Source organism: Equus przewalskii, chromosome 12 (genome assembly GCF_037783145.1).
Source record: "Equus przewalskii isolate Varuska chromosome 12, EquPr2, whole genome shotgun sequence".
Taxonomy (NCBI): domain Eukaryota; kingdom Metazoa; phylum Chordata; class Mammalia; order Perissodactyla; family Equidae; genus Equus; species Equus przewalskii.
Genome location: NC_091842.1, coordinates 1,898,930 through 1,924,969, shown reverse-complemented (window position 1 = coordinate 1,924,969; position 26,040 = coordinate 1,898,930). Strand labels below are relative to the sequence as shown.

Here is a 26,040-nt window from a genome sequence, read left to right as displayed (position 1 = left end):
GGCCACACTCCATGGCGTCCAGGTCAGTGCTGAGCTCCAGGACCGCGTGACACGTGAACGAGGCAAGGAGAGGGAGCGGCACCCCTCGAAATCCATGTCCCCCTTTCACGAAGGCTCCAGCCTCGACCCCTCCCAGAACTTGCTGGAAAAGCCAGGTTCCAAGGCGAAGGCAAATACCCTCCCGCCTTGACCGCTTCTGGTCTCCTGCAGACACGGCCAAGAGCAGACCAGTGCCCACCTGGACGCCCCAGGCCAGAGTGCTGGGGGGACGCTCTGCCCTTTCCCACCCCAGGCCGGGTCAGGAATCGTCGCCAGGGCGGTCCTGGAAGGCCCCGCTGCAGCAAGGAGAGTCGAAGCAGGCAGTGTTTCAGAAATCCTTTTATTTACAAATCAGATAAAACAATTACAACTAGCAAGTTTCAAACAGGGAAAAGTTTTTGAAAGCTCTGTTAAAAACCTGTGAATATGATAGAACCGTGTGCCTCTTCTTCTTACTGCCATGAAATTAGAAAAACTAGGTCTTGGCACACTCAAGCTGAGAAAAGAGGAGAGCAACGAGAAGCACCGTAAAACGGGCGCTCACGGGGACGCGCTAACGGCAGGCCCGCAACCAGAAGGACTGTGGAGAAAGCGGATGGGGGGATTTAAGGCTCACGAGAAAGGGGCAGCGCGGAATGCCCGCCTCACCCGGGGGACCCTGAGCCGCCGGGGCCTTCGTGAGGGTGAGCCTGCAGTGGGCAGCCCGCCACCGCCACTGTCCCTGGAACCCCGCAGGACAAGGACCGCCTGGGCACCAGCTGACTGGGCCGCAGGGGCGGCATCCGCCTGTCTTCTGCCCACAGGTGACAGCTCCTGCTCCAATCCCAAACGCTGAGGTTTGCACACGTCACTGCCGTGAATTCCAAGTGCGCCTGCTGCAGGCTTCGCTGCTTTTCAAACTACGCTTCAGCTTCCAAGGGGACAAAAAGAAAGAGGTGGAAGAAACCGCAATTTCACAAGGCACCAATGGGTAGCAAGACACTGCAAATAAAAATGGGCTGAGATTACATGATTCGTTCACTCCCTTTCTAGAGGGGCAAAAAAGCTAAATATTCAAAGCCACGTAATAGTGGCTAAAACGACAGCTCTCAACCAAGTCTGCAAGCTTGTAGAACTCCAAGGCAAAGTCTACAGGGCTCCTCATCAGGTGACACGGCGAGCACAGACAAGAAAACGACATCTCCCGACTGCCGCGTACTGTGCAGGGCTCAGCGGACGCGCAGACGAGATCACGAGGGTGGTCGCCCTCCTCACCGTGTGGCGCGTGGCAGACGGATGCAAGGAGCCCAGCAGCGGCCACCACCGCTGGCGGGGAGGGAGGGGAGAGAGGCGCCACATTCAAGGCCGCTAGCTACGTTCAAAGAGGAGAAAGACAGCTTTTTCACATAGGTTTGCTTTTATTTCCACGTTCAGCCTGGTGAGAGAACCTGCCACACCCCGGGCGGCGGGGAGTCTGCGCTGCACTGCCCTCCGAGCACACCGGGCACAGCGCCGCACTGCCCCCCCGCCGGCGGCCAGGACACCAACACTGGCCCACGCGCACGGGACAGGAAGGGACCTCGAGAGGACTGCTCAGCTGTGGACGCTGCACCTCGGAAGCACCACCACGGCCGGAGGAGAGCGCCTGCCGGAGCACGTGCCCGAGTCCAAGAGCAGACACTGGTGGTGTGACTTTAAAAAACCCAAACAAGAAAACGTGAAGCAGCGCCTTCCAACGCCCCCAGCGTGGCTCCCGGGGGTTACAAGGCACAACAATGTGTGGATGGAAGAACCCAGGTGTGGGCACAGCCAGAGCAGGAGAAAGCACGGGGGGTCCCAGGGGTTGTGCAGGTTCCGCAAGAGGATGAGCCTGGGTCCAGCACGGGACACGTGACACTGCAACAAGGGAACAGCTGTTACTCTCTGTCCCCACCTTCCTGACAAGTGACGATAAGAGGAACAGTCACCACTGACGTCATCCCCGACGAGCAGGTATGGCAGACAGCACACAACCTTAAGGCGGAAGGGACCCCGAAGACCCGCGTTAGTCTCATGGCTGTGAGAGAGGCAGCTGTCTCCGGGAGCAGCCTCGACGTGGTTCCCAAGGAACCACCACATTCACTCCGGTCGGCCACGGGCCTCTCCCTGGCATGGGGACAGCACTGCGTGGACAGCCCACCGCACACAAAAGCCTCAGACTGCCCCCAGCCCCCCGTTCACATCAGCTCAAGATGCAGAACCGCTGGACTCTTCCTCCCTCACTGCAAAGGCCCTCATGCCCTGCCACCCATGACCGGATGGTGAGGGCACCCGGCCCAGCACGACCGGGACTGAGCGGATGGTGAGGGCGCTCGGCTCAGCACGACCGGGACTGACCAGACCCAGCACCACGGCCGGCAATGCCCGTCTTTGCTCTCTGCTGGACACGAGGCCTTCTCCGAGCAAAGGCTCCTGGGGATGGTCCTCCCCTTCCCCGGGCACGTCACACCACCCGCCCAGTGCCCGCCCTGGCCCTCCTCTCATCCACGACCAAACCCTGCTCCAAAGGCACCATCCTCAAAACCTGGAGCTGGAGGCCTGGAGCTTCCAGAGAAGCCCTAGCTCTGACACCCAGGGTCTGCACGTTACTCTCGACAGCTCATGCCAAGATCTTCCCAATCCTGACCACGTGAGCTGGAGGTCCACTCGCAGCCTTGAACGAGTATTGTGTAACTGGTGCAGTGACAGAAAGGAAAGAAAAAACCACCAGCAGGATCTGAGTGTTCCTGTCTGAAGAAGTCTTACCAGTGCTCTCGGCTCACTCCTGATTTCCAAGAGGAATGATTTCTTCTGTGACAAAGAACTCGATGGTCTCCTCCTCCCAGTCATCCACGTTGCTGTCCAGCTCATCAGTGTCCACGCCTAAGAGGAGCAGGGGGAGGAGGGGCTGCACTGGCGCGCAGACGTGCGGGAGCCCCCCAGGATTGCCGGGGTCCCCCTCCTGGACCTCACGCACACGCGCATGCACACCAAGGCCCTCTGCAAAGGCTGGGACCGGACCTGTGTGCAGTGGAAGCTCCAGCTCCTTTGACAATTTGAGAATCTTTAGACAAGACTTGCAGTTTACTGAGAAACTTGGAGAATTAACCCAGATGCGAAAGGAAAAAATATTTTACAAATAGACCCTTTAAAAACGTCATCTTCGGCTACTAAAGTTACCTCCTCGCAATTCGAGACGTTCGTTTTTCTGCTCCATATAGAGCTCTTGGGCCATTTTCCGGTATTTCCGGAAATCCTCCATCATGGTTCGTCTTCTCTCTACTAATTCCTACATATGGAGTTGGGGGGGAAGTTACAGGACAAATGGAAATGAAAAGACACGATCGGCAGGGACCCCCAGTCAGAGGATGTGAGGACTACCCAATTTAGAGATTCTCGAGACAGGAACGGCCGGGTGTCTTTGGGCTCATCTTCTCCCTCTAACACTGCCCCCGCCCCATACATACTGAGAAGCCAGCCACCAGGAGGGTTGGTCAGGCCCCGAGGCCCACAGCTGCCCCCGCTGAGTCTCCCTGAGCAGACACCTCCTATCCCCCCCAGGCCTGGCGCTGGCCCCTCTCCTGGCCCAGCTCCACCAGGAGGGCCGGGGGCTCTCTCCTCATCTCCCTCAGTCCTAGGAACCAGGCTAACCTTGGAGGCTTTGGACTGACTCAGACGATCCTTCTGTTCAAAGATCTTGGAGTATTTCTTCAGATCCTTTTTAATTTGCTGAAACAAAGACAAGTCACTCAGGATTTAAACATTCAAAACAAGAACCACAAAGCCAATCCTCAAAGATGCCAACACGACATGACCCCTCCCAATGAACAGAACATGGGCTCCTGGGAGCACTCGGCGCGGCGTCTGCCCTCTGGGGTAGCCGTCCTCCAGGCTGCTTCCTTTCCTGAAGCTGCACTCTCCTCTTAGCCTCTCAGCACAATCACGTAAGTCCCACAGTTGTGTGCCTCCTAACCCCACCAGGACGCTCCCACAGCCCGGCACCTTCCATCGCCCCTCTACTTCACGCATTCCAAGCATGGTACTGACGTGTCCTTAACCTGAAAACCTGAGCTTCCTGTCCTGCTCCGTCTGGTTCCTACCGTTTGTGCGTCTCTTCAAAGAGCCCCCGTAAGTGTCACGCTTCTATGCTCACTCACCACCCTCACAGTAACAGGAAAAAAGAACCACTGTTTTCCTTCACGATCACGTCCACGTCCCCTCAACCTGGCGGGGACCCCAGACCTTTATCTGCTCCTGGCTCAGCAGTGTTGGGGGCCGGGGTCTCCACAGCAGCTGGCAGAAGCGATCCTTGTTGTTCTTCTGCAAAAGGCGGCCTTGGAAGGTCCACAGCCAGTACGCATTGTCCACCTACGAGAGAACAGAGGCCGAAGAGCTGCCCACTCCCCGAGTTCCACCGACACCTAGAGGTCTGGGGATCTCTGTCAATAGAACAACAAAATTAGCCGTTTCACTCAACAGATGTTTCAGAGCCAATAACCTGTCAAACGTTTTGGTATTTGAGAGACACTGGTGAACAAAACAAAGATCTCTGCCTCCGCTGGGATGACATCCAGCAGGGGCAACACAGTCGAGAAGCAAGAGACGCAAAAGCTTCCGTTCTGAATTACGGAGCACGGTATACAGGCAGCTCGAGCAATGCCAGTGAAGCGCAGGCCTTTTACTGGTCTGGGACGAGCGACCTGTGCCAGAAACTAAGTTAACTACACACCAAACACACTGTTTAGTGCAGCTGCTATTTTGTTCACAACAAGAGTTTCTTGAAGAAACCAGAGCCTTCATTTACACCCTGGCGTAACGCTGTTGCAGACCAGCATTCTGGGAGCATATGGAAATTTAACGGAGCGGCCGTCAATCTAAAAGGACTTTACAAAGTGTCAAGGAAGCCTCACGGAGGTGACACTTGAACAAGTTAAGACACAGGTACGGTCAACATACCCTGACCTGAGTGGGAAGATGCTCACTAAGTCCGTGTTCCTAAAAGCACATCACGCAATCCAACAGCAGGAGCCGTACCCGATCTCATGGGCTCCGGACGCGCCTGAGCCAGGGCAACTGTCAACACTCAATCAGCCAAAGAGCAATCCGACACGCAGAGACCCTCGGCCAACTGCACTACCAGCCGGGGAGGAACGAGCTGGGGACTGTGCCGAAAAGACACCAGCATCTGGACACGACACACAGAGACTCTACAGACACGAACTCTGACCCCTACGGAGCACAGACTTCCTTCAATTCTTCAGGTTACGGCCTTTTTGGAGCCTCTCAATGAAACGGAGCCTCTCTCCGGAAAGCCGCTTGTGCGCACACCTTTTCACGCCCTCCCGGGAGTTCCCAGAGCCCAGGAGAAGCAGCCCTCTCAGCAGTGGATGCACCCCTGCTCCCGCCACGACTCAACCTTCTGCAATCACTGGTGTACCCTCAAGCCTTTTGTACGGACAGAGATGATGATCTTTTCAAGAAGTTAAAAACAGGAATGTTAACGGTTTTCTTGCATGCCAATTCATTCAGTCAGCAAACCCTGACAATGCTGACTACGTGCTGGGCAGTGTCAGACGCTGGGACCCGGCCGAGAACAGGAGAGAAAAGGCCCTTGCCCTCACGATGTTCCACTCTAGTGGGAAAAGGAAATGACGAACTCTCAACAATCACTGAGGATGAATCCATGCCGTGTGAGCGCTAGGAAACCACAGGGCAGGGTGAGAGGACGAGGTGACGAGGCGGGGGAGGCGACTCCGCAGACACCTGAACGGCAGGAAGCACCAAACCCACAGGAACTGCAGCCCTGGGGGGAGGCTGCAGAGGCCAGGAGGCAGAAGCAGCCTGGGTGCTCGAGGGCAGCGCGGCCTCCACGCGGGGAGCAGGCAGTCTCGGGGCAGAGGTCAGAGGCCAGCACAGGCCGCAGAACGGAGGACCTAACAGGCTGGGTGACCAGACAATGATGGTCCAAACCAGGAACCTCTCAGAGGGAAGTTACTGGAGGGAAATAATTCTCCCTGCACTCACGAGCCACGGTAAGCAGCCTGGCTTAACTAAACTTCAGTGGTCTAATTCCACACCTAGGAAGCGGGAAACTGTACAATCTGATTCCCACTGGAAAGCTCTCTGGCTACTGCAGAGGACGACAGCCTGGACTCGGCTGCAGCAGGCCCAAGACATGATCTGACCCAGGAAAGAGAGACACCGAGGAACGCCAACCTGTTCACGGGAAAGGCTGGCTGCCCCAGGCGCTCTGCTCAGGGTACTCTGAGGCAGCCTGGGCCGGGCGTGAAAGATCGATTAATGATGACCACAGCAAGGCCCTCCCGCGGAGACGGGACGGGAGAGGTGAGGCCACGCACGGTACCCTTCCCGAGGTGAGGAGAGTCAGCCGCAAGCCCGGCACCGCCTGCTTCATACTGTATCAAGGCTACGCAGGTCCCCATACCTTATGGCTCCACCAGGACACGGAGGTGACGACGTAACGCCCGGTAGGATCCCACTCCACGTCGGAGGCCATGTAGTGTTCTGCGATGTTCATGACCGTGCAGTCGGAAGTGTCAACAAACGCCAAGGCACCATTCATACTGGGGAGACAGACAGCACGGTCAGGCTTCACGTAGAGCGGGCTTATGCACGCCCTGCTCTCGCGTGCCCGCTGCCGGAGAGGCTCTGTGGGGAGGGCACAGGGCAGGGACTCGGGACCTCGGGCATTCCCAACCACTGCCTCACTGTTAACGTGGAAACAACAGCAACGGCACCCTGAGGACGCTGAGAACGAAGACACGTAAAGTGCAAGTGACACGCACTGTGTGTGGCATCTAGCGTTTTTAGAGGAAAGGTCACCCAAGGCCAAGCCTCCACAGCACAACAGGAAGCATCTGCGATGAAGCAGGGAAACAGCCTACGGAGGGCAGTGTGCGAACAGTGACCAGCAGGGAACGAGGGAGGGGACGTGTCCCCGTGCTGAGGAGGAGACGTGGACTTTACATTAGCTAAGTGGACTGCCAGGAAGGGTTCTCGTTCCACCACGAAGAACGACAACACAGACACGCCTTCCAGGGCCCGCAACGAAAGCCTGAGCCCGTGACTGTCCAGCTGCCCGTCTCGGCCCCTGTCTGGGGAGCACAACGGAGACATGACACGTGGACTGACACAGGGAGGACCCTTCCGCAAGAATACTCTCTCTGCCAAGTTCTCCAGGAGTCAGAGCACGAGACAGGGGCCCAGGGCCAGGCCTCCACAGCAGCCCGCAGAACCCACCTCCTCAGACCTGCCAGCACCACAAACTGTCCTTGGGGACTCCAAAAGATGGTATTCGCCTGCTGTTTATCAAACATTTCTGCAAGGAAAGAAAGTAGGAAAAGTCTGTGCAAAGGTTCTAGACAGCATCTAGCCAAGAGTGAGGGACGGCAAGAGGTCCACGCTGCCCCTACAGGGATGCCTGGTAAAAAGACTGTTAGCCAGAACTCTCTAGATGAACCACGCCTACCTGATGCCTGTGGAAAGCATTCCAGCAAATCCGTCATTTGAGCACACCTCGAGTGATGTATTCTGGGGTACTCTGGAGCTGCAATACTACTTTCAATAACATTTTACGTTCAAAACAATCCACTTCACAGGCAATAGGACAGAGATACTCAATACCACAAGGACTCTGCACCAGGGCGAGAACCCAGTTTCCAGCAGATGCTCAGAGCTATGTGACCCAAAAGAGCCTAAAATCCATGCTTCTTGTGACTCAAACATCTTTCTAAGTTGCACGCTTATAAAGACTTTCACAGCCCGTCCTCTCCAAACACCCTACTGCTCTAACCTGCTCGCCCCCTGCACGACCCAGGCAGAGCCGCTGCAGGTCGCTCCGTCTGTGCCTGGGGGTCTCCCCACTCAGAGTGGGCACCAAGCTGACGTCTGGGCTGTCTATCTCAGCCTGCAGCAGGGCCCGGAAGCACGGGCAGAGGGAGAGGGGAGAAGGCCCACACTGAGGCTGCGCCTTCCAGGAAGGGAGCGGGGCGCAACACTCAGGAGGCAGGAGGCCTTTTACACTTGAGTCTGCCTCATAACAAGATGAGTGAACTCTTCTGCTGTCTGGGACTGTCCCCGTTTCCTTCTGCATGGAGGGGATTAACAACACAATCACTCCAGGACGGACAGCCCACTGATTCCACCATAAGATGATTCCATCACAAACGCTGCGAAGCTTGAGGAAACGAAAACTGGATTCTCCACACAATGCTCTTGGGAAAAGCCAATCCTGGGGCACATGAGTCCCCCCAGGTGCTGGGATAAGCCCACCGTCCTCAGGTCAGGAAGGCCTGTGGGAAGCACCGGGAGCCCTGTCTCTGAAGGGGGACAGGGAGGTCTCTGTTCCTCAGCCACCACATGAAAGAAGGGCTACGAAGAAACAACCGCCATGAGCTCAACCGCACAGGAGTGAGCGAGGCCCTGCCACGCACTGAGCTCCGTGCTGAGCACTGAGGACACAGGATGGGGAGGGGGGGGAACAGGACGCCCTGGAGGAGCCCGGTTTGGGCAGAGAGCAAGCCAGCTGTCAGAGTCCCCCGCCTGACGGTACTGACACTGCTGAGGAAAGACAGGGCCTGCCTCGCCTCTACAGTAGGACCGGGGGACGAACGAGGCCCCTTCCAGGCAGAGCTGAGCGACAGTGGAACCAGGACATCCAGGCTGAAGGGGGGTGGGGGGGATGTGACCCCGAAGCCCAGAGATGGCAGCTGCGGCCACAAGAGGAAAAAACGAGACTTCATCCACTCAGAACAAGGGCGAGAGGTGAAGTCTAAAACACTAACGTGCGAGGGCCCCACAGGAGCTCGCGGCAGGCCGATTCGTCATGGATGTAAAGCGCCCCACGTGAGTCACCACCCCATCCTCACCCGAACCCGCAGGGGATTCGTCCAGCTGAGGGCTCCGGCCCAAGCAGCTGCTGCCGGGCCAGCTGCACATGCTCCGTGGGGCGATGACGAGGTTCCACCCAGTATGTGCCGACCTGCCACCCACTCTGCACAGGGCGGGAGTACTCACTGATGAGCTCGATCTTCCCGTTGCTCTTCACGTGGTAGAAGGAAACCGATATTCGAGGAGCCTCCCCGTGCAGCACAGCAAACTTACTCCCGTTGGGCTCCCAGGCAAAGGCGATGATGGTTTCTACAATCAAGCAACAGCGTGAGCTGCTCCGGTCACTGAAGAAAACATCACTCCTGAGCAGTTAAAGTTTGCACTATTCAATCAGAGCAACACCCCAAACTCTTATTAAATTCCTTAAAAGGACCACTGAGCAGGCACAGGAACAGAGGCGCTCCCTCCTACAGTTTCAAGAGCAGTGCATTTCAGCCCTGCAAGGTGACCTCTGTGAAACCCCCCTTTCCCAAGACTCCCGACCACAGTGGGGCCGTGACAAGCCCGTGGGCAGGTTGGCCGTGGGCGTCACCTCCCTCACCGTTGCCACTGAACGCGTGGCAGCATTCCACGGCCTCACGAGGGTGACGGTGTCTTTCCACCCAGGCCGGGTGGCCAGGTTTTACACACCTCCCCACCTCCATACTTTCCTCTCCCCTCCCTCCTCCTCTCAGGAGCAAACTAGAAAACAAAACTACAACAAACATCCAACCAAACACAAGACACAGCTCAATTTTCTACCTGAAGGCAGAAACACAGCATTTGAACAGTTTTCACGAGTCCAAAGCAAAGCTCCACAGAACCGAGAACATTCGTATGTTAGAAAGAAAGCGCTTCTGCCGTCACTGACTGTGATGAAAACCCGCTCCTCACACTTCCTCGGCCTGACAAGTGGCTAGAACCCCCGCCCTTCTGCCAAGTAACCTGTCACAGTGCCGCGAAGGGCACCTCTGCCTGGCAGCTGGAAAAGTTAAGAGACTGAAGCGGGAAAGAACAAAAGAAAACCTAAACTTGCGAGCGTGGGCTCTGTAAGGAGACAGGCTGTTCACCGCGAGTTAGCATTCGGAGTCGAGACTGTTGCTGCTTCGGCGGCGGGCTCACACTGAAGCTTTAAAGGCCCAGTATAAGAGGGCACGTACGGAGCATCCAACCACAAATGACCACAGGGGAACTTGCCTTTCATTTCGACCACATCAACAGGTACCTGTTTTTCCCTCATTCGGAAAATTTCGAAATTTGTGACAACACCCTGTTTTTAAAAAAAAAAGAAAGAAGGGGTGACATTCTGGAAACTGAAAGCATACGATTTAAATCAAAGGACAACTTGAGAATTTAATGAAAGGCCGAATTTATACTCCTGGTGAGACATGCGTATCTGAAGTGATCAAAATTACACCCGTCTTGATGAAAGCAGAACCCCACATGCTGGGGGAGGGCGGCCCAAGCTCGGGGGCTCGTGGAGAACACCCGGATGCACTTTCTCCCTCTCCGGCCCAGACTCCACTCCCGAGAACCGCCCTCAACGTCATCCTCACACACCGACAGGTTCAAGGATGCTCACTGCAGCTGGTCTGCAGAACCTGTGAAGTGCCCTGAAGGACCACCCACGGGCCGATTAAACTACTTCAAAACAGTGGCGTACCCTGCGGCATGACCTCCAAGGATCACCTGAGTAAGGCAGGGTGCTGCGTCATGCGCAACAGCCCAAAGGCGGAAACCACCCAATTGCCCGAGACGGATGAATGGACAAACAGGGCGTAGCACATCCACACGTGGAAAACGAGCCACCAAAAGGAATGAGGAGCTGACACAGGCCATAACCCGGACAAGCCTTGAACACGTGCTCAGTGAAGGAAGCCAGATACAGAAGGCCACGTGTTGTATGATGCCATTCATAGGAAACATCTAGAATAGAGACATCCATAGACAGAAAGCAGATGTGTGATGTCAGGAGGCAGGGGTGGGAGTGTGGGAACGGGGTGACTGAGGGCCACGGAATTTCTTTCTGGGGTGATGACAGTATTATGGAATTAAGATAGTAGTGATGGTTGCACGACTTTGTGAATGTACTGAAAGCCGTGAACTGTACACTTTGAAAGGGTGAGTTTTATGGTATGTGAATTACATCCTGATAAAAATTTTTTTTTGTAAAAAGAGGAGGAATACTTCCATTTCAAGGAAAATCAGGCAATTTTTTGATAAATTAAATATTAAATAATGCAAACAAAACAACCTATGTGCAGAACTGTGTCACACACTGATGTTAGCTCCCCCAGAGAAGGAGGACAGCCTCCTGGAGGAGAAGTCACCAAACCCCCTTATGAACTCGAACCTACGTGAACGGATCACCCACTCAGTTTCACAGAAAAAAACGACACTCCTCGCTGGAACGTGGCAGGAGCTGTAGCCATGACGCGCCAGCTAACTGCTTTGGCTGTCAGGAGGGTCTGAGAAGAACCCACAATTTGACCCCCAAAGCCCATTAACATCCTGCAAACAGAACAGGCTGGTTCAGAGCTGCGCAAGGAGGGAGCGACCCCACCCACCGGCCCCCACTCACCTGCGTGCCTTTGGGAGTCCTATCGACTTTAACACACAGGTAATCCCCGTTCTTCTGCCAGTGTAGCTTGCAATCCACGACATTGAACAGATTCCTAACTCTGATCTCCTGCCTGGTAGGAAGCTGCATCAGGGTTACCCTGGCGGGGATGTCTTTGTCTTCAGGCACCCAGAAGGCGATTATGTTACCACCGGGAGACCAAGAGAAGTCTCTGCAGAACACAGAAAATGAAACGTTACACAAGGCCCGGCTGAGAGCCGGTAAAAATGAAAAGCGGCAGAGAACAACAGAGCGCACCCGCCGTATCAAAGCTCGGCACCGGTACACCCACCGCCAGAGCCGCGGCTCAAACGCACCCGGGAGCTGCCCACCGTGAGCACCGCTCCACGGGCTCTGTGCAGCTCACTCCGGCCTCCTACCCACTCTGGGCCATTAGGATGCTGACTTTGCCAGCGAGGAAAGAGAAAGACGCTAACAATGCTACCCACTGTCACAGTGGATGAGTAAGCACTGAGACCCAGGCTCCCCAAACCCTCACTCTCCACCACCACAGAGCCCGCTGCTACAGGGCAAGTAAGTTAGTTCCAGGCTGACGGGCCCTGCTGTATGACTTCTGAAGATCCCTTAAGATGCTAGAGGGGAAAAACCCAAATTGAAAATGTAAATTAGGACCAAGAAGGATGAGGGCGTTCTCCGCCCTGTGGGCCTGCCCTGGAGGAGCCGGCTGTGAGGAACAATTCACACGGTCCTCCCTGTGGAGGACACCTTTACTTCTGCACTTACTGAGGAGCAACTCCTAGTTTTATCTTGAATTATAAGCCATAATTTTGCCCAAGAATGTAAAAATAAAAGGAACAAGAGCTGCAGTCCACGGAAGGCCACCAAACCCCATCTGCATGGATCCCAGAGCCAGGGAACGAAGCAGACCCAGACTGTGGCCCTCAAGGTGCATCTGCCTGCGGAATGGGGGAGGCCGACAGCAGGCCTGAGCGGGGCCCAGGAACAAGCAGCCCAGGTGGCAGCCGCCTCGAGCCTGCTGTGCCGTCCTGTGTCCAGAACAAGGACACTGTCTTCTCAGTTGCGCGGGAGCCCAGGGCCAGAGGAGAGCCAGCACCCCAACCCACCCGGGCGTGGCATCCACTTACTTGATGCCGGAGATCTTCAGGCTCTTCTTGTCCAAGAGACCCATGGACTGCCGGAGAAAACAAGCGTTACGATTCAGTCAAGTCATGTCCGTGTCTCAAGAACACACACAATTTTTTACAAAAAGGCCACAAGAGGTTCTGCTGTGAGCTTGCCGAGAGAGCAGTGTCAGCACACAGGGTGACAGATGAACAAGACAATTCCCATTCCCAGCCACGTCATTAACTCCCATCCTTAATTCCCTGCAGCAGCAGAAGCGGGGGCTGGTAGATTAAAGACCAGAACCCACAGGGCCGGCCCAGTGGCACAGCGGTTAAGTGCGCACATTCCGTTTCGGCGACCCAGGGTTCACTGGTTTGGATGGCGGGGGGGGGGGGGGGGGGGGGGCGGACATGGCACCGCTTGGCAAGCCACGCTGTGGCAGGTGTCCCACATGTAAAGTAGAGGAAGATGGGCACGGAGGTTAGCTCAGGGCCAGTCTTCCTCAGCAAAAAGAGGAGGATTGGCAGCAGATGTTAGTTCAGGGCTAATCTTCCTCAAAAAAAAAAAAGACGAGAAGCCAGAGGAGGAGACGGTGGTGAGGCACGGGGACCCTGCCTCACTCTGCATGCGCACACCACCTCCTCCACAGGCTAAGGAAGGCACTGGTCTGTGAGCACCAGCGAAGCCGACAAGCAGCGGGACAGGGAGCTTGTTCTCTCAGATAACCAACTCACTTACAGGGGTTTCATAGATGCTGAGAGTGTCGAGCGTCATTCTGGCAAAGAATTTACCGTCATGACTCCACCTAAGAAGAAGACAAGTGCAAGGCTGTGTCAGTGAGAAGAAATGGCTACAGAGAGGTCATCGCTGCCTTCCACCGGTCTACTCACTTAAAAATGGGCCAGTGGGCTGAGCTTTCACAGTGAAAGCCTCTCTTCTTCTGGCCAGTTAGGATGTCCCAGATGATGATGGCCTGAGGGTCGTCCTGAGTGTCCATCAGGGGGCTGAAGGTCACCAGGTACCTGCAACAGAGGAGATGCTTCACCATCTCGCGCACTCCTCCCCCTGCTCACCAGAGTCACACGTGTGCACAACGCAGCAAGGACCTCCACCCCCGCTGTGGGGGAGGGGCGAGCTCCCGCTCCAGAAGGTCACTCCAGGCATGGGAGAGGCTGCCAGAACAAGCAGTCAAGGCTCAGACACTTTCTCCAAAACCCCAGGCTCCCCTGACAATGCTCTCCCATCAGGAGACCCACAGGAGATACGAGGAACCACCTCCACGTCACTAGCTCACGGGCACACTATCACTGACACCAGGGCACTCCAAGGGTCACCTCAGATTGTTTCCCACTAAAGTCAGGCAAGGAGAGAGCGAACAGATCAAACAAGTCTGCTCACGTGCCCTGGCAAGAGGAGCAGTGTGGAACCCTGAGACTTTATCTCCACAGACGTTTAACGAGGACAACAAGGTAAACAGAAGAGCCGGTCACATGTGGTTCAAAAGCAAGTCCACGTCTGATGGGGCTTCCATGCCTGGGGCCTCTCCCGACCACTGGTTTGTCGACACCCGTCGCACCCGTGCAGGCTGCTTACACAGCATGTGACTGCCTAAACCACACCACTCTCAGAACAGCGGGAGGCAGGGGAGGCAGAGCCAGCCCCAGCAGGTTTCTGGGCAGTGCAGCCAACAAATGCACTTCTCCTCGTGAGGCTCTGTGCCCCCGATGCACTAGAGCAGTAACACTGGCTTGAGTCACCTCTCCCCACAATTTATTAAACTCCCTATTCTACACACCTGGAAGAGACACATGACAAGACCACCCTTGAGTTACAGAAACCGCCTGATTAAGCGCTTAACTGAAAGAGACTGCTGACATCGTCAGCTGTATGACCAAGCCAAGCACTCCCTCACTCAGCCGTGCTTGCCACGACTGAGGACTGCACAGAGCACCCAAGACACAGTGAGTAAGAGAGGGCCATTCTCTACCCGAGTGACACAGAGATGTTAAACAGGTAAATCACAACCCAGTGTGCTAAGTGTAGCAACACACACAATGTCGATGAGCACACAGGTGCAATAACTGCCCAAGGATGGCGGCAGGTGCACAGGAGACGAGGGCGGGGGAAGGCTCCTAAACCAGCAGGCCGTCTCAGCATAGAGCCCAGGGGCGGGCCTGACTTTCACATACTGCTGCTGGAATGAGAAGTACCACTTATTCTGTACTGAGCACACACAAAGTGGGTGCCAATGCACACAAGAAGACACTACATACAAACTATTTTATCAAAACTAACAAACATCCATCAGACAGAACTTAGGGTTTACAGAAAACAAAAGGATTACAAGGACAAGCTAAATGCCACCTCAAGGAAGGAACAGACTGATCCCAAGGTGAGTCTTCAGGCCATCTGGTCCTGTCGTGACCAGTATCAAAACAGGGAGGGAAGGACGCGCTGCTCCAGATGCATGAGGCTTCAGAGACAAAGACTAAGCAGTGTGGGCACCAGACCGCATCCAGCCTTGAACAGACTTGCTGTAAATAAAAGCTATTTGGGGACAAACGGGGAACCTGAACACGTATTGGTATGAGATGATATTAATGAATTATAGGTGTGGTAACAGAACTGTGACTACGTAGGACATCTTTATTCTGGAACAACGCATACTTTTGTAGACACGTCTACCACTTCAAAATACTCAAAAAATGTTTTGAAGCAAGTAAGAAATCATTAAATCTAGGTAATTAGTACATGGATGTTACCCTAAGTACCTTCCTAGTTTTCTGTTTTAGAACAATTATATGCTAAAGAATTCAAAAAAAAAATTAAAAAAAAAAGGCAGCAGTGACATGGGCATCATGGCAGAGTGAGTCGTTCCCTTTGTCCCTCCAAGTTACAACTAAGTGGACATTAATTAACCAGCAGAGGACTCCCTGCACAGCACATAAGATGCCTGAGAGATCCACACAGCTGTGCATCTGCAGGTGGATGGACTGGATCCCGGGGAGGCAGCGGAACTAGGTGAGCAGAACACCTCCCCTAAACCCCCAGCAGCAGTGATCTAGGCTGCGGGTCCTCACACAGCAGCTGGTGCAACTGTAAGAGGGGGCGGGGGCAGCCCAGCCCACACAAAAGGTTGAGTTGTAGCCCAGCCCACAGAAGGGCCCACCATGCAGTGACACTGTGCCCCTGTGAAGCATCTCCCACCAAGCACAGCAGCTCAGCCGAGCTGCCTGTGTGTGCAGAGCCAGAGCACACGCAAAAGAAAACGCCTCTCCCATACCCCCTAGCGCAGCAGTTGGGCTGGTCCCCTGCCAAGTGCAGAGGTCCCTCACGAGAGTGACCCGCTAGCAAAGCACAGAGGCCCCACCTACGCGTACGTGATCTGCCAGATGGGCGCGGCCCGTGCGCAAATGCAGAGCAGCCCTACCGGCACAACTTAAAGCAGAAGGGGCGGCATCAGAAAACACAGCTCCCGCTCCCCCCGTGGTGGCAGGTGGAATCCATGACCTGATATTACCACAAATGTGCCAGCAAAGGGTCACTTCATCAAACACCACGAAGAACGGCATTAACACTCCAGATCAAAGGGAAAATGACAAGTCAGAAACTAAAGCTGAGGTCACAGGCATTTACAACCTAAATGACAGAACAGTTATCATAAAGGAACTCAAGGACTTACAAGAAAACTCAGAAAGACAGTTCAATGAGCTCAGGAATAAAATTAATGAGCAGAAGCAATACTTCACCAGAGATTGAAACTCTTAAACAAAAACAAATTCTGGATAAAAATAACACAATTAGCGAGACACAAAATCATCTGGAATCCATAAAAAATAGGGCTGACATTACGGAGGACACAACTAGTGATTTAGAGGATAGAAACAGAGAAACGGTTCAGGTGGAAGAGGAGAGAGAACTAAGATTTTTTAAAAATGAAGACATTCTTCCAGAAATATCCAACTCCATTAGGAAAAGTAACGTAAGGATTATAGGCATTCCAGAGCGAGAAGCAAGGGAGAAAGGAGCAGAGGGCTTGTTCAAAGAAATAATAGCTGAGAACTTCCCAAACTTGGGGAAGGAACTGGAGTTACAAGAACACGAAGACAACAGACGTCCTAACGACATCAATGTAAGAGGACCTCCTCCAGGGGACACACCATTAAAACTGGCCCAAGTCAAAGACAAGGAAAAAATACTCAGGGCAGCAGGGCAGAAGAAAGTAACCTACAGAGGAACCCCTATCAGGCTTTCAGCAGATTTCTCAGCAAAAACCTTACAGGCCAGGAGAGAATGATATATTCAAAATACTGAAAAACGAAACCTTTCAGCCAAGAATACTCTATCCAGCAAAACCACCCTTCAAGTATGATGGAGAAATCAAAGCTTTCCCAGGTAGACAGAAGCTGAGGGAGTCCATCGCCGCTAGACCTGCCTCACGAGAAATGATGAAGGAAGCCCTCCTGCCTGGAACACAAAGCAAAGGTCTTCAAACCTTGAGCAAGGAGACACAGGCGGAATCAGAAGACTGCAGTTCTAGGGACTGGCTTCTGGTTAACCTCATGCGCTCTGCTTTGGCGGCCTGGGGTTCGTGGGTTTAGATCCTGGGCACAGACCTACACACCGCTCATCAAGCCGTGCTGTGGAGGCATCCCACATACAAAACAGAGGAAGACTGGCACAGGTGTTAGCTCAGGGCTAATCTTCCTCAAGCAAAAAGAGGAAGACTGGCACAGAGGTTAACTCAACAACAAAGTTAGCTGAGCAACAATCTTCTTTAAGCAAAAAGAAGAGGATTGGCAACAGATAGTAGCTCAGGACCAAATTTCCTCACCACAAACCAAAAGACAGAAAGAATATTGGCAAATTGAGTAAAGCAATACATCAAAAGGGTCACATACCATGATCAAGTGGGATTTATACCAGGGACACAGATGGTTCAACACCCACAAAGCAATCAATGGGATACACCACGTTAACAAAATGAGGAATAAAGATCACATGATCATCTCAATAGATGCAGAGAAAGCATTTGACAAGATACAGCATCCATTTATGATAAAAAACTCTCAATAAAATGGGTATAGAAGAAACATACTTCAACATAGTAAAGACCATATGTGACAAAACCACAGCCAATATCAAATTTAACAGTGGAAAACTGAAAGCCATCCCTCTGAGAACAGGAACAAGACAAGGGTGTCCACTCTCACCTCTCCTATTCAACATAAGGCTGGAAGTTTTGGCCAGAGCAATTAGACAAGAAAAAGAAATAAAAGATATCCGAATTAGAAAGGAAAAAGTGAAACTCGCTGTTTGCAGTCGATTCTATATATACAAAACTCTAAAGAATCCACCAGAACGCTATTAGGCATAATCAACAACTACAGCAAAGTTGCAGGGTACAAAATCAACTTACAAAAGTCAGTCGCATTTGTATATTCTAACAATGAATTAGCAGAAAGAGAAGTCAAGAATACAGTCCCATTTACAATCACAACAAAAAGAATAAAATGTCTAGGAATAAACTTAAAAGGAGGTGAAAGACCTATACAGTGAAAACTATAAGACGTTACTGAAAGAAATGGAAGAAGGTATAAAGAGACGCAAAGATATTCCACGCTCGTGGACTGGAAGAAGAAACATAAAATGTCCCTATCACCTAAAGCAATCTACAGATTCAACGCAAACCCAATCAATCCAAATGACATTCTTCAAGGAAAAAGAACAAAGAATCCTAAAATTCACATGGAACAACAAAAGATCCCAAATAGCCAAAGCAATCCTGAGAGAACAGAACAAAGCTGGAGCTATCACACTCCCTGACTTCAAAATATACCACAAACTTCTAATAATCAAAACAGCATGGTACAGTTTTGAAATAAAACCACACATTTACAGACAGCTAATCTTTGACACAGGAGCCAAGAACACACAACGGAGAAACAAAAGTCTCTTCAATAAATGGTGTTAGGAAAACTGGACAGCCACGTGCAAAAGAACAAAAGTAGACCAGTGTCGTACACCACACAGAGATTAACTCAACACGGATTAAAGACTTGAATCTAAGACCTGAAACCATCAAACTCCCAGGAGAAAATAGAGGCAGTACACTCTTTGACATCAGCCTTAGAAACATCTTTTCAAATACCACGTCTACTCAAGCAAGGGAAACAAAAGGAAAAATAAACAAATGAGACGACATCAGACTAAAAAGCTTCTGAAAGGCAATGGAAACCATGAACAAAACAAAAAAACAACCTACCACTGGGAGAAAATATCTGCAAATCATATATCCGACAAGGAGTTAATTTCCAAAATATGTAAAGAACTCACACAACTCAACAACAAAAAGACAAACCACCTGAGCAAAAAATGGGCAGAGGATACAAACAGGCAGTTTTCCAAAGAACATACACAGATGGCCAACAGGCACATGAAAAGATGTTCGTCGTCATTAGTTATTAGGGAAATGCAAATCAAAACTACACTGAGATATCACCTTACACCTGTGAGAATGGCTATAACCACCAAGACAAAAACAACAAATGTTGGAGAGGGTGTGGAGAGAAGGGAACCTTCACACACTGCTGGTGGGAATGCAAACTGGTGCAGCCACTATGGAAAACAGTATGGAGATTTCTCAAATAATCAAACATAGAAATATCACACGACCCAGGTATCCCACTACTGGGTATTCATCCAAAGAACATGAAATCAACAATACAAAGAGACTTACGCACCCCTATCTTCACTGCAGCATTATTCACAATAGCTAAGACGTGGAAGCAACCCAAGTGCCCCACCCCCCACCATCGGTTATGGTTCAAAATTAGAGTCAGGAACTGGCCCCGTGACCGAGTGATGAAGTTCGTGCCTCCGCTTTGGCCGCCCAGGGTTTCATTGGTTTGGATCCTGGGCGCAAACATGGCACCGCTCATCAAGCCATGCTGAGGCAGCATCCCACACAGCACAACCAGAAGAACTTACAACTAAAATATACAACTAGGTACTGGGGGCTTTGGGGAGGAGAGAAAACAAAAAAAGATTGGCAACAGATGTTAGCTCAGGTGCCAATCTTAAACAAAAAACCCCACAAAATTACAAAGTCATACTGATGAAAAGATGTACACTTAGCACATTTCAGAGGTGTGATGGATCAGAGGGACCAACTTAGGACACTGAGGCAGAGATTGCCCACTGCCACACGGAGCTCTCAGGAAAAGAGCTCAGCCAGAACCTGGGTCTCCTGAATCTCAAGCTGCTAATCTTTCATGACACGACAGTGCCAACGAAGAGCCTGATTCAAGGCCCTCACTCTTAAAAAAAGAAAAAAAAGAGAAAAGAGGGTCTCCTTCCTCTTTATTATTCATGTGTTATTTGAATATACGAATTCAACGGATGATTGGATAAAGATGATGTGGTATATATACAATGGAATACCACTCAGCCATAAAAGAAAGACAAAATTGTCCCATTCACAACAACATGGCTGAACCTTGAGGGTATTATGTTAAGCAAAATAAGGCAGATGAAGAAAGACAAACACCATACGATTTCACTCACATGTGAAAGATAAACACATGCACAAAGGGAAGAGATGAGCGGTTACCAGAGGATGGGGGGGGGGGGGTGGAAGGGATAAAGGGGCACACACAGGCTGACGGATAAAAACTAGAGTGTTGGTGGTGAGCACGATGTGGTCTATACAGAAACTGACGTGAAATCGCAATGTTATAAACCCATATGACCTCAATAAAATAATAAATAAAAATAAAAAAGCAGGCATGCTACAACATCTCAGGAGCCCTGTGATACAGGTGCTTTCGTCAGTGCCAGCTGAACTCAGACCACGTGGTAAGATGCTGAAGGCTGCAGAGACAGCGTCAAGAGACAGAGGGGACAGTGAGCACGCCAGCAACCCAGGGACGGACGGCTTCAGAGACAAGCCCTGCACAGGGGGCTGAGTGAAGGGGAGAGAGGGCAATCCGGGCAGTGAGGCTGGGAGCAGACAGCGAGGACGAGGCTGCACGGCCGCGGGCAGGGCTCCCTCAAGCACCTGGTGTTTCACCTTCTCCCGCTATGCCTTGCTACGTGGACTATCTCATACACGAGAAAAATTCATTCACAGGAAAATTATCTGCAAAATACACGATGTTGGACTACATCCTGAAGAAAAGAATTTTACAAAGCACACTCTATTGCATCAAGTGGCAAAATTGGAAAATGGCAGCGTTTAAATAAAAGTATTGAGTCAATGTTAAATTCCCTAAAGTTAGTAACTGTACTGTGGATATACGTGAGAACTTCCTCTTCCTAGGAAATGCACACTTGGGGTAAAGGGACATAAGACTTCAACTTACTCCCAAATGGCTCACAAGAAAAGTACTGCACATGTGTCTGGAGACAGAAAATGACGAAGGAAATGCCACAAACTGTTAACTGGAGAATCTCGGTAAAGAGCATATGGGATTTCTTTGCACAGTTCTTGCACTTTTTCTATTAAGTTTGAAATGACTGTAGAAGAAAAAGGTTTAAACTTATCTGTAGAAGGGTGGCATGAGGGAAAAGGATAGACTCCGCGTGCCCTTTCTAACAGCTTACCTTTCACACGGGGAGAAATCGATCAGCTGAACCCCCTGGTGGCTGAACCTCTGAATCTGTTTGAACTTCTCTCCCCCCCAGAGAGCAATGCCTCGCTGATGGAAGGTCGCCAGGTAGGTGCCCTTCGGAGACCAGCGCACGTATGTCTCTGTCCATCTCTGCGGGAAGAGCCAGTGCCAACATCAACACGACGACAAAAGCCAGAAGCAAAGAGCCCTCCCCTTACATGAATTTACTCCTCGATCTCTTAACTAAAAAACACAAGAAGGCTATTCAGTTCTCACGACTTATTTCAACACGACAAGAAAAGAAACTGCTCTCAGAGACAGAGTCTCAAAGAGCATGACACTTGGCCTGCTCTGTACCCAAGCTCCCCTCCGTCAAGGAAACAAAGGCGAGTCTCCACGTGGCAGCAAGTACCCACCGCCCGCTCTTCGATGGAGACGGGATCCTTCACGTCGTTCCAGAATATGGATGTACGGTCTCCACTCTCAAAAATCACACTATACTGGTCCCTGCACTCTGCCTCTTCAAGCCAGTAACGTAAATTCCCCTAGAAAAAGGACCAAAGGCAAGGGATGTAACACACGTCATTAATTTTAATCAAAGAAGACATACTCATAACTCTCGCTCTTGGAGATGTGACTAATTCAGTCAGCATCTTTAACTCCTGAGGGATCCATCACCCAAGTCCAGAGGCGGTCCAGCAGTTCTTTCCACTACTTGTAGATTTATACAACGTACCAAGTCTTTGAAAGGTTGTTTCTCTGGAATGTCCCATTCATCACTGATTGTCATGTACCTGGAAGAGAAAAAGAAACTGCCTAGTAACACACAATAACGATCAGAACAAGGGGAGGACAACGCTGGTGGCTCTCAAGCACAGGCGCTCTGCACGCCGCCCTGCCCCGAGCTGGGAGCCGACGAGGAAGAACCACGAGCTGAGGGGCTGCTGGCCAGGAGTGAGGGGGCCAGGCACGTGCAGTGGTCCTACAGCAGTCTGATCCAAGAATGGAACTACCACCCCAACTCCTCCCCCCAAGAAATGCCGAGTCCTTCACGTACATGTGACCGTCTAGGCTCTGAGGGCCGGAGTCAGAACTCACTTGTCAAAGTCGGTGAAGAGGTTGACTCTGAACGTGTGCTGCTTGTCGAGCTTGTAGCCGTCGGCGTTCTTCACGGCATCCACGGCGTGGGCAGGGGACGCGTACTCCAGGAAAATATACCTGCAGGGAGAAGGGGGCGACGCGCCCAAGTGCTGACCTTCAGACCAGGTCACGCTCGATACACCCAGCCCCCTGCACACGAGTGTAAGCACTACAAGCGTCTGTGGCCGTCTTACCCCACGCCCCCAAGGCAGGCACATCACCAGCAGAGGAGTTCCCCAAACACTAATGAAATCCCACCAGAAGATCCAAAGTCTCCCACAAGTGACAGAAAAGCTACCTAATCAAAACGTTCATTATCCTGACTGTGGTAATGGTCGCACAGAGGTACATGTGTCAAAACTCGTACCTGTGCACTTCAAAACTATGCAAGTTTACTGTACGTCAGTTACTTCAATAAAGCTGTTAGAAAATCGAAAAACATGGGTAGTCTAATAGTGTGCGTTACAGGCAAAATTAAAAGGCTCTCATGACAAAAAGTATCACACACTGCTGGTCACAAAGAGGTATCTGGGGCCGGCCCGTGGCCGAGAGGTTAAGTTCGCACGCTCCGCTTCGGCGGCCTGGGGTTTTGCTGGTTCAGATCCTGGCCGTGGACACGGCACCGCTCATCAAGCCGTGCTGAGGCTGCGTCCCACATGCCACAGCTGGAAGGACCCACAGTTAAAAATACACAACTATGTACCGGGGGCTTGGGGGAGAAAAAGGAAAAAGTAAAAAATCTTACAAAAAAAAAAAAGAGGTGAGGGGCTGGCCCGATGGCACAGCGGTTAAGTTCGCATGTTTCGCTTCGGAGGCCCAGGGTTCCATGGTTCAGATCCCAGGGGCAGACATGGCACTGCTTGTCGAGATATGCTGTGGTAGGCATCCCACATATAAAGTGGAGGAAGACGGGCACGGATGCTAGCTCAGGGCCAGTCTTCCTTAGCAAAAAGAGGAGGATTGGCAGCAGATGTTAGCTCAAGGCTAACCTTCCTCAAAAAAAAAAAAAAAAAAAAAAAAGAGTTGATCCTTCCGCCCAATTCCCAAACAGAATACGTCAGGTGCATTACTTGTATTTGCTAATTTTTTTAGAAACTACAACTGTTCCAGATAGTTTCCAAAATCTGTATTAAAGAAAATAAACTTTAAGATCTTCTCACTCCTGTCCTATAAAAGACGATTTTGCCTGTGCTCTCGAAGACCGGCATTCACGTGAAACTTCAATGCAGAGCTTCTGACGAGCTTGTGCAGCCGCACACAGAACTTCTGCTGCCACTGGTGGAGCGGAACTGCTAACAGACACTCCAGCCTAATCTGACATCGCCCAGCCGCACTCCAGACGCTGTCCAAGGCCATTTTGCACAACCCCGTGGTTCTACTGCTAGGTATGTAACAAAGAAACTCACACCTGTTCAAAAGGGGACAGGCACAAGACTTTATTGCTGCAAAACACTAAACGTTGAGGGACAGAAAAGCACACGGACTCGTAGGATACCAGGGAACACCCCAGCATTCGACAGGAGAACTGGAGTTAGATCCACCAACACAGAAAGCCTAATACCGAGTTAAAAAAGAAAATCGCAGAACACACACCTCATGCTACCATTTTTAAAAGATGCACTATTTTAGGTAATGCTAGGAAAAAAAGCTGCTAATTAAGCAATGACACAGTGCTTTCACCTAGACTATAAGAAGGATCCCCATTTCAAAGATGTGAAATGAGCAAAAAAGTCTACCTTAGAACCAATAAAGTACCACATGTCAAACGCTCCTGAAATTCTCCTGGCTTCCAGACGTGTCGGGCCCTGTACCCAGGATGTGCCTGTGTCAATTACTGCTCTGATGGCAGAAGATTTAACTGTCAGGCTCTGATCTCCTAAGAATTTAGCAGCCAACTTAGAGTGCCCTACTGCAGAACCACACTTCATTTCCCTCTCCCTGACCCATGACCCCGGGACCAGTTCACCGCTCTGTCCGCAGAGCTGCCAGCGGAGGCTGGCCTGAAGAAATGAACGAGGCAAACGGCCAGTGAGGCCCGCACTGCACCACAGTGACCTGCGACACAGACTGTCAGAGACTAGAAAAGCACAGGCGACTGACTCTTCAGTGACAGAGGACACCACTCACCCTTTTGTCTTTCCATCCTCCTCTGGATAAAAATCATTCGTGATTTTCCCAAACTTGGAAAAGATCTTATGGATGACATTTTTGAGTTTCTCCAGACGGTCAGGTCCCACCTGAGGAACATTGTCGACCACGATCACCGAATCGATGCCGTCTGCTTCCTGGGGCCGATCTTTGAGGATATCTCCCAGCAATTCTGTACAAGTGAAAGATTTGTCAAATGACTTTTTTTGACCAACCAAAAGATGAATCTATTAGCTTAGGACACTGAACACATTTCCAAGAAACAAAAAATGAATAACTGATCTAAATGCTTTCACTGTGAACAAAGGAAATCATGGCCCTGGCCTGCCTTAAAATTTAAATTTGAAAGAATTAGCAAGATTTTAATTCTTCACACTCCCTTTTAATAGTGAAGATCTGTCAACTGATTTCTAGCAATAACGGAAGATTTTAAGTGCATTCTTTTAAGAAGACTTTAATAATGCAGCATGCAAGGAGAGGAAAGCCTTTCACGGGGAATCAGGAAAACCCAAGGTGAGCTGGGGGACGCCTGCGGCGAGCCTGACCCCTCCAACGCAAAGCCACCAACCAGGCACTGTCTTCAGTTTACAGCGAAACAAAAAGCCCGGGACCCAATATTCCTTAAGTCAAACAGCCTTGTTGGAAGACAACACGGGGCTGAGACCAGCATTAAAGGAGGAGACTAGAGAACACACGACCTCACGAGAGCACACCAACGATGGCGCGTCACAGCCTCACGACTCCGTGAACCGCCTCCCAGGGTTGTTGCAGACCCCAGCCCTCTACAGACACCCCACCCAGAAGGGCTGAGGACAGTGCTTGAACGCAGTAAGCCATGGGTTAACTCATCTGTCCCTAACCACACTCAAAACTCAAGATGGACTATGTTCACGTCACCTGCTTTTAAAATCAAGAGCAGAGAACCCAAATCTAAGAGCATAGAAGCACTCAAACTTCTTAGGACTGCTTCCTTTCCCTAACATGGCCAGTTTCAGTAAGAAAAAGAGAAGACAAGACAGGTGTAAAAAGGACGAGCAAATAGAATCATGAGAGGACCCAAGGCGAACAGATTCCCAGACGCGGACTGGAGGCCCACTGGTCTGCGCGGGCGGTCCGACGCCACCCGGGTGCTGCCCTCTGCCATCTTACCTGCGCTGTCTCAGGCCTAGAGTCCTCGGCACCATAACCCTCCAGCAGCAACAGAAACGCCTGACTGGCTCGAGATGCACATTTGGAGGTTAAGAGGAGTATCAGATGAAACAAAGCAAATGCTACCACCCTAATATAAATTCTGTACGAATTCTAAACCCAATTAGCTTGTCTGGAAAGCTGTAACATTACAAGGCACTGGGTCAGGAGCTGGAACAGAAAGACACCTTTCAAAGCTGCCATCAAAGCACAGTCCTGATGAAAGGACACCAGTAAATACAGCCAGAACGAAAGCACAAGGTAATTTTTAAACAACAGCTGAAGATAATGGCTTGTTACTCATGTATCTATGCATTTTGG

At 51.4% G+C, this 26,040-nt stretch overlaps 1 protein-coding gene across 9 annotated transcripts in view; it reads right to left on the bottom strand.

The window, feature by feature from the left end:
- Positions 1 to 365: 365 nt before the first annotated feature.
- Positions 366 to 26,040, bottom strand: part of EIF3B (eukaryotic translation initiation factor 3 subunit B) — a 29,284-nt gene continuing 3,609 nt past the window's right edge. For 3 of the 9 annotated variants that reach the window (XM_070566143.1, XM_070566140.1, XM_008521370.2), the window contains 18 exons: positions 24,511 to 24,703; positions 22,342 to 22,461; positions 21,980 to 22,037; positions 21,660 to 21,788; positions 21,236 to 21,393; positions 13,522 to 13,653; positions 13,370 to 13,436; positions 12,652 to 12,698; positions 11,507 to 11,717; positions 10,123 to 10,195; positions 9,073 to 9,195; positions 7,297 to 7,375; positions 6,482 to 6,620; positions 4,279 to 4,404; positions 3,688 to 3,765; positions 3,217 to 3,325; positions 2,803 to 2,919; positions 366 to 1,914 (listed from right to left, as the gene is read on the bottom strand). In XM_070566143.1, the coding sequence (XP_070422244.1) occupies positions 2,816 to 2,919; positions 3,217 to 3,325; positions 3,688 to 3,765; positions 4,279 to 4,404; positions 6,482 to 6,620; positions 7,297 to 7,375; positions 9,073 to 9,195; positions 10,123 to 10,195; positions 11,507 to 11,717; positions 12,652 to 12,698; positions 13,370 to 13,436; positions 13,522 to 13,653; positions 21,236 to 21,393; positions 21,660 to 21,788; positions 21,980 to 22,033 (1,629 nt within the window). In that variant the 5' untranslated portion in view covers positions 22,034 to 22,037; positions 22,342 to 22,461; positions 24,511 to 24,703 and the 3' untranslated portion in view covers positions 366 to 1,914; positions 2,803 to 2,815. Of the gene's footprint in view, positions 2,032 to 2,802; positions 2,920 to 3,216; positions 3,326 to 3,687; positions 3,766 to 4,278; positions 4,405 to 6,481; positions 6,621 to 7,296; positions 7,376 to 9,072; positions 9,196 to 10,122; positions 10,196 to 11,506; positions 11,718 to 12,651; positions 12,699 to 13,369; positions 13,437 to 13,521; positions 13,654 to 21,235; positions 21,394 to 21,659; positions 21,789 to 21,979; positions 22,038 to 22,341; positions 22,462 to 24,510; positions 24,704 to 26,040 lie in introns of all 9 variants that reach the window. The other 6 variants (XM_070566138.1, XM_070566141.1, XM_070566144.1 and 3 more) reach the window with 2 other exon arrangements.